Raw genomic sequence first — 15,559 nt, forward strand, 5'->3', positions numbered from 1 at the left:
ATTAGTCAGGGCTGGATCTACCCTATGGCTTATAGGTCTTTCGCCTAGGGAACCGTGGATTCAAAGGGCCTACAGTTAAGTCAAATCAAAGTAAAAAATAGACGATAATGCGAAGGAATGCATAATTTTATTAAATTAAATAGATCGTATGGTTTGCAGCCCTGCCAATCCTGCGATTAATCAAACCCAATCATTACATTAAAATGTTCGGCTGCCATTACACATCATCTCAATAGTGGTCAAATTAGGTGGGCACTAAGTAGTATTAGCCCAGGGCCCCCTAAACTCACCGCGATGCTCGGCAACGACGAGTCCTGGAAGGCGATAGTCTTCTTCTGCGATACAGTAATGTCGCAGAAGGAAAATTACGAGCGGTTAAGAGAGGAGGCCGCCAACGAGGCCTCTCTGCGCAGGCGACGAACGGGGGTGCGTAGGAGGCGCTACATAATGCGCCTCCAGTAACACCCCTGTGCCCGTGTCAGGACGTGACAGGAAGGAACCCGGTCCTGATAGACACGGCGTCGTCGGGATTGTTCAGAGGTGAGCTGGACAGTCCCCATGGAGGAGAAGTCTGGCCTTTTCATCGAGACCAGCCTGTCGCTGGAGGGATCCTGTTACCTGCAGATCCGGGACCCTCCAATTAATGCGGCCGAAGGCTCCCGCAGGGGTTTTTTCGGTATTGCACCCCCAAGTGCTAAAGCCGACATACGGTCTAGGACTGCCTACCCGGGCGTCCTGGATATCACCCGTAAATGGGTTCCCCGACGATACCAAAAAAGGGCGCCCTAAAATCACGGTCCGGCCCTAATACTAGTGGTCGCCCAGTAGTCGAAATTTGACCATCATTAATTTAAATTATAAGTTTGAACATTATTAAGGTTGTGTTGCTATAGACTTCTATACTTCTATAATAATAAACAAAAGAGTATATATACGTGTATGTCAAATACATGGTAGTGTGTGTAATGTTTTTATTATTTATTTAATGTATTTTTATACATAAAAAGAAGAATTCTGCACTCCTTTTCTATACAAACTGCGAAATAAAAAATGTGTGCGAAATTTCATACTCTTCCGTCCGCGCAATTTTCGTAAATAAGGGTACAAAGATTTTTGCTTCACGTATAAATTTATTGATTATATTGCACCCATGCGAAGCTGGACGGGTCACTAGAAACAAATAAATTAAAATCCCTAAACAAATTAAAAGTATATATAAAATGAAATTTTAAAATTTATATAACTCTTTGTCTCTAAGGATATAACATGACATAATTTTAACGTAATTTTAGTATTTATACTAAAAGTAAAATTAGTAATTATAATAATATAATATATAATATAATTTATAAAAATAAATTATTAATTTATTTTAATATAGAAAATTCTCATTACTAGTTAGGTACTTAGCATAGTATGTTGCTGTGTCCGATCTATTTGTAAAGTGTACCCCTATCGACTCAAAGTCTTCGGTGTCAGACATTGCGTAGTACTTTAGAATCAACATTCTTGTAAAGCTACAAAACACAACATACATTTAAAAAAACCTAGTGAATAACTAAAGCTTGTATAACACTAGGTGTACTCCTATACCGAAGATTTATTAAAGCCGAGAACTTATATTAGACAAATTTTATATACATACCCCAAATTTTAAGTATTTTAGTAAACATTCTTTTTGAATATAATTCTATTAACTTGCTATTCGGAAATATCTATAGATTGTTTTACGTTATTTTTCTATCCAACTAGTCGAGTAACAAAGTGTATTCATTCAAATTTGTAGTTAGATCGTACTTAAGTAATTTGTAAAAGTGATTGAAACTTAATTAATTGAATTCCGAAATTCGGAAGCAGGCACATACAATTAAAAAAATTAATAACAATTATCGATGTTCGATGGTAGGGATAATTATTAGAAACTAGATTAAATTTTAATTACGTAAATTACTTATTTAATAAATTATTATTATTATAAGATTTGTTACCAGATCATAATTATGTAAAGAAATATTAAAGAAAAACGGAACGAGTGTGAAGAGGTCATATATGCCATATAATTTGTACAATAAATGATACAAATATAATATTGTAATTCAATTCATTTGTTACTGACTTTGTAATTACGTTACACAATCAATTAGAGTCAATCATAAGCCCTTACGTTAAATTCCGAAATAAGGTAAACGATGTTTCTACTTCTTAGCAGGTGAAATAAAAAAATGACATAAAACGCTTTATGTGGTTTTAAGCTCCATTATCATAGGAAAGGTTTAGGAAAATTTTATGACAGTTTTACGAGGTGATCAGAAACAATTAATAAAAACTGAATAGCATATTTAGCTCTTATATAAATTTATAAATACATTTTTATATATCATATGACTTTATATTTTACTTTCAATATTAACTCACAACTACACAGTATGAAACAAAGTCGCTGCCCGCTGTCTGTATGCTTAGATCTTTAAAACTAGGTAACGGATTTTGATGCGGTTGACCAGGTTACATATTGGTAATTTCAGTAATTCGAACAATTCCCTTATTTAACCACCAAGAATTTACGCAAATGATTTCCGCAAACAATTCTATGTACTTAAATATGCAATCAAAAGCCTGAAAACAAAGTTTCTAGAATCTATCTTTCTATATAACAGACATACTTGTATGATATGTGACGTTTATACGGGATTAACGTTTAGGAATTTGTCATTAAAAGACTAAAGATAATAATGTTTCAGGCTTTTAAGTCCGGAAACGACGCACTTCCACACTAACCTACCTACTAACGAAGAACTGGTGATAATTCATCCCATTTCAAAGTGGAAATCCCACAAACGTTGAAATACGTATTTACTCACTTTTAGTTTGTAGCGCAAAATAAATTTTTATCGTCGAAAACAAAAAAAAAAAACCAACAATTATGTACATCGACAAGTAATACAACGTAGGTATATAAAAAATTGTCAAGTAAATGCGCGTTATCAAAGATTAGTCAATAAATAGTCATCAAATCTCGATTCAATTTAATGGGGCCACATGACAAGCGTCAGCTTATTTATTTATTTATTTATTTATTTATTTATTTGGGGAACGGCACAGAAACAATTACAAGAATAACAGTACGCGTAAAACAGAAAAATAGATACAAATTGTCCCCTTTATGTCTCACTAAGAACATGAGGTTTAGACTTTACAGCAAGGATAGTAAAGATGATTACTTATTACTATTCCTAATCTAGAGTTAATGGTAATACCAAGGTTATTGATCTAAACAAATAATTTGCCAGTTTTAGTTTTAAAAAGATGCCGGGAACATGAAACATATCAATTTCATTAAATAAACAATTATGTAGGACACACATTGTGTGAAGTGGCGCACGTTAACCTATATTTGTTCTAGTTAATTCTATGTGGAGCTTTTGATCAAAATCCGTCCTTAGGAGACGTTTACTAACTGTAAACCCACATCTGTATCAAATTTCATGTTTGTGGCACACACATTTAAGGACTTTTACGAAATCTTTCGAGATGAAATTAATTTATGAAGTTATAGTTATTTTGACGCGTTAGGGAAAAATGATGAATAAATTATCCAATGCATTCGGAAACGAAACCCAGTTTAAGCTTTTCGGTGAACTGTATAATCCTACTAATTAAAACAAATAAATTTGTCGACGTAATCCTTGTTATAATAATTTGGACCCGAAATAATAACACAAATTAATCACAGATGTGAAGATAGGGTGAGGAAAGAGGTAAAATACATTTGTTTTGTCTTTTTTTCTCTTTACCTGCTTAAAAATTAGAATTAATAACCTTGAATATTCAAGAAACCTTATTATTTACATACGAAAAAAAACCAGAAAAAATGAAAATAGTATAAATAATAATTAAATAATAAAAAATTAACATAATAAAAAAACAAAAAATGAATATATATATATATACTAGCTGTGCCCGCGGCTTCGCCCGCGTAGAAATCAGTGCGTCACAAAGTTTTCCCGGCAAACTTCCAGTGAAACTATTATCGAAATCGTCTTAGCCGTTCCGTAAACCTTTCTCTCCAAGCCCTCTCTCCATTGGTGAAATCGCATGAAAATCCGTTCAGTAGATTTTGAAGGAATCCATAACATATACTTTTGGGGACTTTGTTTTATAATACACTAACTGTCGCCTGCGACTACGTCCGCGTGGTTATTAAGATGTTTAACGCAAATAATTTTTTTTTATTTCAGTCACTTGAAATGCTTATCAAACTGAGTAACTTTTTAAAAGGCACAATTTAGTATAATTTAATAGTTATTTTTATAAAACCTCTCTATACACCACATTTTTAGTTTTATTTTCAGGCTGTATATGTTTCATACAAACTATCAACCCTAATTAAACCCTCTTAGCGGTGGAATATCGTAAAATCCGTTCTTAGCGGACGTCAACTAACTATAATCTACCTCCCTGCCTCATCTTTGTCCATCCTGGATGGATGGACCATCCAGCGGTTATTAAGTTCTCGTGATGATTGAGTCAGTGACCTTTCTCTTTTATATATATAGATTACGGTGCATTATTTGGACACCTTCTCGCTATCTATAGAGCATACATTTTAAATTTCAAGTCTTTTACTTCTAAAACATTGGACTTTCATACAAACTTCCAACCCCCCGTTTTACCCCCTTAGGGGTCGAGTTTCGCAAAATCCGTTCTTAGCGGATCTCTACGCCCTATAAGGAGCCTTCCTGCCAAATTTCAAGTTTGTAGGTGTTATAGTTTTGGAGATTTCGTGATCAGTGAGTCAACCTACCATCCCCCGTTTTAACCCCAAAAAGGGGTTGATTTCTAAAGATACATTATTTGGACGCCTTCTCATCATCTATAGAGCATACATTGAAAATTTCAGGTCTCTTACTTCAAAAACATAGGACTTTCATACAAACTTGCAACCCCCGTTTTACCCCCTTAGGGGTCGAGTTTCATAAAATCCGTTCTTAGCGGATGTCTACGCTCTATAAGGAGCCTACCTGCCAAATTTCAAGTTTGTAGGTGTTATAGTTTCGGAGATTTCGTGATGAGTGAGTGACCTTTCGCTTTTATATATATTATTATAGATACTAGCTGACTCGGCAAACGTTGTCTTGCCGGCAAACCCTATTTAAAAATAGGGGTTGGTGGTAGAAGGGTGAAAATTTAGGGTTGTATGTACTTTTCAACGCCAAATCATAATAAAATAAAAAATAAATAATTTATTTAAAAATTAAAAAAAAAAATTTTTTTAGGGTAGACGACCCTTAACATTTAGGGGGATAAAATATAGATGATGTTCGATTCTCAGACCTACCCGATATGCACACAAAATTTCATGAGAATCGGTCAAGCCGTTTCGGAGGAGTTTAACTACAAACACCGCGACACGAGAATTTTATATATTAGAATATATATTTATTTGAAAAAACTCTTTAGTAACAGTGGCATAAGCTGTGTATATTGTAAGTAATACAGAAGTGTAGAAAAAAATTTAATTTTTTTGTATAAATAATAGAATCACCTCTGTGTTTCAGACAAAAGTTCTTTGATAGTGCAAAACAAGTAAGAATTGAGATTTGATATTTCATAAAATCGTAACGCTTTGTTGTACGGCGTTGTAACAAAGCACAGCGCGGTGTTGTTTAAATACAGCTTACAAATATATACTAGTAAGAGATACTGTGGGTCTCCCCACCGTGCCTCGGAGAGCACGTTAAGCCGTCGGCCCCGGTTGTTATCATGTACACCTGATAGCGATCGTTACTCATAGTAGGGAATATATCCGCCTACCCGCATTGGAGCAGCGTGGCGGATTAAGCTCTGATCCTTCTCCTACATGGGGAAAGAGGCCTATGCCCACTAGTGGGATATTACAGGCTGACGAAAGAGATACTGGAGAACTAAGCCACTTAAATTAAGATTTTATTTATATAAAAAACTTACTGACCCGACGAACTTTGTACTACATTTTTTTCGTGATATATATATATATATATATATATATATATATATATATATATATATATATATATATATATATTTAAATATTATCTTATACAAGTTTGTCCTGCTAATAAGTAACACAAAAAAGTGAATCATCTAATTTGTTGTAATCGTATATATCGGCAATACATTTCTATTTAAATGACATTCTGTCGTCGAAATATCTAAAATGCAATATTTGATGAATATATATTTAGTAATACCCGTGCGAATAATTAGCACTAAGTAAGCACAAAAATAACCAACCGTCAATCATGTTGACGTTGTTTCAAAATTAAAGCCGTCATATATACCTATATATAATTTTAATAATTAATTAATTTACAAAAACAAAGCAATAATATTTTTTTTTAGTTTTGAATGCCGGTAGAGCAAGCAATTATCTATAAAAGGATATATATTGTGAGGTTTTTTTCTAAAAATGGAGGCAAATACCTTAGCTTTAGCGTATTAATATATATGATAAAATGAAAAGGAATCACCTAAACCACAACAAAGAATGCATCGCTGTTTGAAAACGATGCATGAAGTCATATCGCGCACACATAAAAGAGACTCGACACCGCTACCTGTTCAACCACGGCGCAATATCTCATAATTATGTACGAGACAGCGGTTGTTATGTGATGAAGAATGATTTCTTTGACAAGTCAAAATATATGACAGTCGAAACTAGACAAATGCTAGGTACATTTGTATATTTTCGTACCTACACCTAACTGACTTATTAAATGATTGAAATGTTACCATAAATGACTTGATGAGTAATGAATTCGACGATCTAAGCCCGCTGTTTTCGCTGTCTATCAGCACGACTCTGTACAATCTTATCACGATCAAGTGTGCTACCATCACCTCGCCTAATATTAATGTGTTCTGTATAAAAAGACCGGGAATGAAGGGGCCGACCCTCAATCAGCACTGTTCAAAATAATCCTTTCTATTCTTCTATTACTTCTCAGCAATTTCTAAATCAAGCTATCATAATCATAACTGATCAGGTTACAAAGTATGATTCAATATTTTTAAAATAATATGTCATATGTGTCAATGTCACCGGCTACAAATTTGATGTCTTATTACGAGATATAGCTAGGTAAGTTAAGTCGGTTAAGACATGAATAGATATGTACGTAATCAAATCTGCTACTGACAGGAGATAATCATGTTCTATACACTGCATTGCAGTGACTGGGTAAGCTTAGTGTATCGTGGATTGCGCTAGGATTTCTATAGAACAATTCGTTATGTTCTTTTATTTATTTTACATATAATACCAACATCTGTGCGATTTATTATTAAATATAATAATAAAAAAATTACATATTTAGAAATTAGGTACAAGTGTTCAATTATTTCAACTCTGCTGCTTGTTGAAAATAATGTAAGAATGGTAATTTTAATCGAAGTGATTTAAAAGAAATAGGTGTGCTTTTTGAATATTGCAATTGTACTACTATCGCATGGGCAACACAATTGAAGGATTACTTTTTTTCAGGTATCTAGATATGTATACAAACTGTGATATTTATTTTATTCGGATATTCGTGTGAAAATATTTTTGGTGAATGAGTTTTATTATATTATTTTAAATTGTAGAAGGGTAATAAAACTGAATGACTCTAACAGTATACTTTGTGTTGCATGTCCAGAAATATTGTTATGTATAAAATTCTCGTATCACAATGCTAGTTACAATATTCCTCTGAATCGGCTGGGCCGATTTTTATGAAATTTTGTGTGTATATCGGGTAGGTCTGACAATCAGTCAACATCTATTTTTCATACTCCTAAGTTATGAGGTATGAGGCCGGGGGGGGGGGGGGGGGGGGGCTATGTTAAACGTTCATAAAGCTTATTCGAAAAAAAAAATATTAGGAATTTAATTAGGAGGCTTCACAAAAATTTTAGAGAAGAATCAACCGATTGAACAAGCAGCATTCCGCAGCAACTACGCAGGTGGGAGGATTATGAGAGGAGGTTGGGCGGGTAACACATGGACGAGGAAGGCGGGCATCAGAGAGGAATGGAAGAAATTAGAGAAGGCCTATGTCAAAGGACAAACTGGGAATAGAATAAATAAAATTAATTGTTAGTTTGTACTTATAAGTTGAGTTTTCTATTTATAAAGGCTATCTTTATTTTTAACTGTGTGTCTAAAATAATCCTAGATTAATAATGTTTTCAACTTTATTTCACGACACAAATTAACGTTTGTTCTATTTAGTGATCTGTTAAGAGTAGAGATAAGATAAATGCTTACAGCATGTACGTAAATGCCATAGGGATTCAAATCCTAGCTTGCCTACTGAATTGTTTTACCATGTGTTAAATTCCATAAATACGAAAAAGTAGCTTACCGTTTGTGGCTTATCTAATGTGGATTACATGATTTTGCCTGTTGTGTTTTCTCGTAATAAAATATAGCCTACATCACTCAATGATAATGTAGCACATTCCCGTAAAGAATTTCTGAAATCCGTCACGTGGTTTTTAAGTTTATCAATTACAAAACAAATAAAGAACAAAGCATCTTCTTTATACTATTAGTATAGATATATGCCGCCTATCGACAGTGTGACGAAGCGGCGGATATAACCTTTATGTAACTGATAGAAGAGGATAGAAAAACTTTTTTTTACATAAATATATTCATCATCATCATCATCATCAGCTCACGGACAAATATATTATTAGTATTATATATATATATATATATATATATATATATATATATATATATATATATTAGCTGACCAGGCAAACGTTGTCTTGCCGCTAAACGCTATTAAACAGGTGGTAGAAAGGCGAAAATTTAAGGTTATATGTATTTTTAACGCTAAATCACAATAAAATAATAATAACTAATTTATCTAAAAATTAAAAAAATTAGGGGTGGACTACCCTTAAGATTTAGGGGGATGAAAAATAGATGTTGTGCGATTTTCAGACCTACCCGATATGCACAAAAAATTTCATGAGAATCGGTCCAGCCGTTTCGGAGGAGTTTAACTACAAACACCGCGACAAGAGAATTTTATATATATATATATACTAGCTGACCTGGCGAACTTCGTATCACCTTATTTTTTTCTGAAATATAATAATAACATAATATACCAAAATAAAATATAGCCTATCTTCTAAGTTGGATCAAACTGCACACGGTGTGCAAATTTGACTAAAATCGGTTAAGTAGTTTAGGAGTCCATTGAGGACAAACATTGTGACACGAGATTTATATATATTAAGATATATACATATATACGGTCGAATTGAGTAACGTACTCCTTTTTTGAAGTCGGTGAAAAATATAAAATAAGAAATAACGTGACAAAGGTAAAAAGGCCTTGTAAAATTAATAAACGATTGATTGAATGTTTTTATATACTTTTACAAAGTTATGGAAATATCGTAAACGGTAATTATTCAAATTGCTTTCATTGCAATCATATCGTTTCAACAATAATACCCATTTAACAGACGCGTAATCGATATGCAACTTAACGCCAAAAAATATGATTAAAAAAATATACGTAAAAATCAACACATTTTCAACACATTAATCATAGATTGTATGTGTGTGTGTGTGTGTGGGTGTGTGTTTGTGTGTTTAACTAGCTGATAGATATCATATATGTGCATTTTGAATTTAAGCACACTAATAAGTTATTTTTCCCCAGTCGATTTCAGACAAAGTTAAGTGAAATAAATAAAAACAATTATTTTCTCCAATAATCAGTCATACTAGCATAAAAATAATCATCATCATATGTATTAATACACTAAGGTTATTTTTGCCTCCCTTTTTAGAAAAAAAACCTCACAATTACCCCACAGAAATTATATATCATTTTATAGACATTTGCTTGCTCTATTGGCACCCACAACAAAAAAAAAAAAATTATTGCTTTTGTTTTTGTAAATTAATTAATTATTAAAATTATATATATGACGGTTTTAATTTTGAACCAACGTCAACGTGATTGACGGTCGGTAAACTATTTGTTCAACTTTAAATCAAGTGATAATTATTATATTTATTTAGTGCGAATTATTCGCACGGGTATAGCTAGTAAGTATTATTTATTTACATACTTTTATACCACGTTTATACCAGACTGTTTTTATTGGGAAAAATAACAATTAATTGATAAATTATATGTATTGCACAAAACTTTACTTAATTTTAGATGTGGGGGTCAAGCAAGTGTTGCAAGACCGTTTTTAGGTGTGCAAAATAAGGAACAGCAAATTTATATTAAAAAATAAGGTAAAAGATAATGAAATAAGTTTCAGAGGAACAATATTTCTATTAAACTTACCTTCACAAAGCAACGGTTGCGCGTCAACATCCGGTTTCCCAGTCGGGCATAGTGGAAGCGCTGGGGTCGAAGAGACGACACCGCCTTCAGCTTCCACCTACAAAATAATAAACGTTATATACGTATTTTGTATACTACAGTTAACTTAATTTTATGACTACCTCATTTTCTATTTATGCATAAATTTAATGGTCGGTTAACAAAACGAATCGTTTGTTTTTTTAAGTATATTTATGTATCATTCTCATTGCTAGCCTTATCGCTTTGTTAATTACTCTCAAGTAAAACTATGGGCAGACTATTTTGTAAGTAAATATAAATAAGGCATATTTATTAAAGACATATAAACACCTATAAACACATTAACATATTTCCTATAACTTACGCGTTATTCATATAGAGATCACAAGTCATGAGAGACTGATTTAAAGAACGTAAGCCGAAAATCAGCCGGTCGAGATTAATCGAGAAGACCACGGTTCAAATCCCCATGACTTCAGGTCGATTTTTTTCTTTTTTTTTTCTAATTGCACTCATGATTTTGTATTTAAATAACAAGTTCATATTTTTAAACGGTTTTATTTAGCTCACCCCGTTTGTTTTATTTTTTATTATTATTTATTCTTGGGTCAAATTTAGTAATTCAAATTTCACCCTCTTCCTGTCAACCGATTAATCTGAAATTTTGTATACACTTTGGATTTTGGTGACAATACAATTATGTTTATTCATTATCATTATAAATTCAAGATGGCGGCCGCTAAAAAATGGCGGATAACGTAGGTTTTATCAATCCCATCAATATGGGTATCAAATGAAAGTGCTCAACCAGTATAATCAATGTACTATATAAAATTAAAATCCAAGATGGCGGCCTCTACAAAATGGCGGATAACTTAGGTTTTATCGATCCCATCAATATGGGTATCAAATGAAAGTGCTCAACCAGTATAATCAATGTACTATATAAAATTAAAATCCAAGATGGCGGCCTCTACAAAATGGCGGATAACTTAGGTTTTATCAATCCCATCAACATGGGTATCAAATGAAAGGTCTCAACAAGTAGAATACAATTTACTATGCAAAATTGAAATCTAAGCTGGCCGCCGCTACCAAATGTCTGATAACAATTTTTTATCAATCCCACCAATATGGGTATCAAATAAAAGGGCTTGACAAGAAGAATACAGTGCACTATACAACCTCAATATTTAAGATAGGCCTTGCAATAATGAAGCACTAAATGAATTAAACAGAATGCGAAATAAAAACTAAGAACTAGAAAATAAAAATAGGTAAAAAAACTTTTTAAGTTAAACGGTTTTATGTTAAACATACATTGCAATGTTTAAGATAAATGTACTAAAAACCAAAAAATAATAAAATAGATACAGTCGTGGGAATTATAAACATATGCATAGACTAGACTAAAATAAAACCGTGGGGCACGTCAATTGTCTACAAATTATCGACTTAATGTGCGATAGAAGAATCGTTTAATTCGTCGTTAAAATAGGCAGTTGGCCCGCAGACGGTGAGGAAATTACTTACTATTTTCTTGCTCATGGAAATTCCAATAGTTATACACTCCATGTAAATAAAAGAGATGTTTCAACTAGTTTATCGTTGGACATTCACACTGCTGGCTGGCGAGGAATCGTTTCACTGCTCGTAGTTTGTCTTTAATCGACAAAACATATGATAAAAGTACTACTCGCTCACCACTATGAAACCCTAAAACTCGCTTATAATCGAGCTTGCTAGCTTGTTTCCACATTCTAGCCCTACTTATCACACGTCCATCGTTGTCGGTTGAACAACTGCCTAATTATAGTGTAATATTACAAAACAAACATTTTAATCAACGATTGTAGACAATTGACGTGCCCCACGGTTTTATTTTAGTCTAGTCTATGCATATGTTTATGATTCCCACGACTGTATCTATTTTATTATTTTTTGGTTTTTAGTACATTTATCTTAAACATTGCAATGTATGTTTAACATAAAACCGTTTAACTTAAAAAGTTTTTTTACCTATTTTTATTTATTATTATGTCGGTAAAACCGGAAAATATTCATATTTTATCAATATGTAATTCGTATTTAAATATGATTTCTAAAAAACATGATTTACTAAAAATTCCGACCTAAAGCCTATCTGTCCTTTATAGAATCGTAAACTATGTATTTGATCATGTCATGATCTTTGTTGGTACGACCAAACAAAAGCGTAACAGCGCGCGTAGGGTACACTTAATAATAAATAAACCAAAATTCAACAAACCTAGTTAAAAGTTACACAAAGTCTAAACACACGTTTCGCAGGCGTACTATACTTCGATAAGTCAAAAACCGCGGGACGTATCTTAGCGACATAGTCATCTCCTATAGCTCGCATCGACCACTGAGTTGGCTAAAGAGCATACGCGCTAGCTTCAACCGTAATAAGTACCTATGTTTAAATGGCATAAGTACATTTGTAGTAGAGCACGTCTGGTGTGTTTGTAGGATGGTATGATACTTTTATTTGTAATTTTTATTACAAAATATTTAAAAAAAAAATGCCGAAATGTATAATATGGGCAAAGTTCCGAATGACACAAATTGGATAATTCTTTTTTTGTGTCCGTTATTTGTCATACCAAGTTTTGAATAACATATATAAAACATAAGGTATAACAAAGTGTACCGGGTCAGCTTGTAATGAATACATTTATATAAAAACAGGTACACCTCGAAAATAGTTAAGTGATAGCATAAAAACAGAATACAGTAAACGTATGTTCAATAATTAGAAAATAATTTTTCAGAGCCTGGCGTTTTCTCGACATATAATGAAAATTAGCAAAGACAAACAAATAATTCAAATACACGCATGAGTACATACATATATAGACATGAATTATATAATTTTGTCGAAATTGGAGAAAATAAAGATAATAAGCTTGTAAAATTCGAACACCCAGCATGTTTTGTTGTGTTCTACATAATTTCGGAACAAAAGCCTTTGCTGTATAATATTATTTACATATTTACGCTCGTGTTGGTTACTTAATGTGGACGTTTATTTGTCTAAAGCACCTTTATAAATCTATTTTCGTGAATAAATTTATTTAATGTAAGAATCATTTTTGGTAATATTTAAATAAATAAATGTGTTTAATATATATACGGTCGACTGCTTTTAATCCTATTTGAATGTAAACTTGTTTGTAAATTTATAATAGGCTATATTTTTTTCTATAGAATAAATTTTAAAATTATCTATAATATAAAAATGAGTCGCTGAATGTGTTGCTAAGCGCAAAACTCGAGAACGGTTGGACCGATTTCGATAATTCTTTTTTTTAAAATATTCCTTGAAGTACGAGGATGGTTCTTACGGAGAGAACAATTCAAAATAAAAAAAATTTCCTGAAAAAGTCTAAAAACAACACTTTTCTATACTTCCATACAAAAGATTTGTGATAATACTTAAAAGTCAATTTGAACTTTAATACCATACGATAAAGTTTGTGTTAGGCGATACGAAGTTCGCTGGGTCAGCTAGTTTTAAATAAATTTATATTGTATTAGACATAGTTTGAAATAAATTATGTTAATACTAATTGTGAATATGTGAAAATTTTGTGTTTGGAAACGACCACTTTTGAAATTTATTAATTTTATTTAATTAGGACACAGAATGTGTCCTTCCTTGGTCAGGATGTATCGTTTTATCTTTGGAGTAGCTCAATTGAGAAAGTACCTCAGTATTACCGAATATAATATAGCTGCATATATAATGCTTCTATCAAGTAGCATTGCGTTCTTGTGTAGTATGTTGTTGTGCTGGTGTTTGGTGTTGTCCGTCTACTAGTACGCCTTGTTTGTCAATTTGGTTACATAAAAATGTTAAATCAATTTCATCTTATCATAGACTAGTCAGAGTGGTCCTATACTTAATAAATATTCCAGTAAATCAATACAAAACGAAATAACTATAATTTAATTTCAATGATTTAAAAATAACACACACACACACACACACACACACACACGCTGACTCACACTGACACACAAAAAAGGTTGCTTGTATTCATTCAAAATTATTCAATGTGAGACCGACCAGTCTGTCACATATCTGTTACCAACAGAACGGCAAAATTAGGAATGTTACGTGCCTTAGCAATTCATAACTCGTACAGTATTTTAAATGTAGTAAAAATATTTTCGTGGCTAGGCTTTAGATTAAGTACCGCATTTTGAAGTTAGATAGGTTAGGGTTATTTTTTTTTGTAACCAAATGATGTCGATAAACAGTCTAATTTGGTAGTTAGATAGGTTAGGGCTATTTTTTTTAACGAAATTATGCCGATAAACGGTCAAATTTTGAGCTTGGATAATTCGACGGTTCTTAATCTCCAGCCTTACCATTTTCTTTACATTACATATTATTTAAAATATCTAGATTATACCAGAAACATCGCTGCTGAAAACAAGACATTTTTACGTTTTTCAAAATCAAGTAATTTTGGTAATCAAATATCTGTCGCATATTATAATTATTAGGTAGATGACTTTTTAAATATAGAGAAAAACTTCTTACACGAAATAATCACAAGTGTAAATTGCACAAGGTATTCCTAAGTATAAAAAGTAAGTATAGAATTAGTTAGAATTACTAAGATAGTAAAGTCAAATATTCAGTCAAGTAAAACTGTCTAAACTCACATTCTTACCTTTCTTCGGCTTAATATCTGCTGGCATTAAATGTGCTTTTCACTAGCTTCATTATCCGGAAACAAAATCCCACAGACAGTACATTGTAAGATACATTAATCATTACCACAACACAAATGAAGTACATTATTACACGATGAAACATATTTAACCAGATTCAAATAATGAGACCTCTTAAATGTTTAGAAAATTTGTTTTTTAAGCTTATTCGATGCTATTTTTATCCCAGGAATAAAGTTTAAAAAACTAAAACATTTTCCCTTAAAATTTCGTTTGACGTAAACGTTAAAACAGATAGTCAGTCATCTTACGTCATTGATCATATTTATTTATTTTTTTATATAAAGAAACTTTATATTTGCACTTTTTTTAGTTGTGCATACATCTATACAAATAAATAAAATTGAAGTGTCTGTTTGTAATATTAAAATAACCGCTTTATACGAAATGCATATAGATGTATACACGGTACATATACC

The 15,559-nt window shown here is 32.2% G+C and overlaps 1 protein-coding gene across 1 annotated transcript in view; it reads right to left on the minus strand.

The window, feature by feature from the left end:
• The window catches only part of LOC123668537 (adenylate cyclase type 6-like), a 143,271-nt gene that overhangs the window by 61,292 nt on the left and 66,420 nt on the right, over positions 1 to 15,559 (minus strand). The window contains exon 3 of the mRNA XM_045602270.1: positions 10,353 to 10,449. Within this exon, the coding sequence (XP_045458226.1) occupies positions 10,353 to 10,449 (97 nt within the window). The remainder of the gene's footprint in view (positions 1 to 10,352; positions 10,450 to 15,559) is intronic.

The sequence above is a fragment of the Melitaea cinxia genome, chromosome Z (assembly GCF_905220565.1).
Source record: "Melitaea cinxia chromosome Z, ilMelCinx1.1, whole genome shotgun sequence".
In the NCBI taxonomy this organism is placed as follows: domain Eukaryota; kingdom Metazoa; phylum Arthropoda; class Insecta; order Lepidoptera; family Nymphalidae; genus Melitaea; species Melitaea cinxia.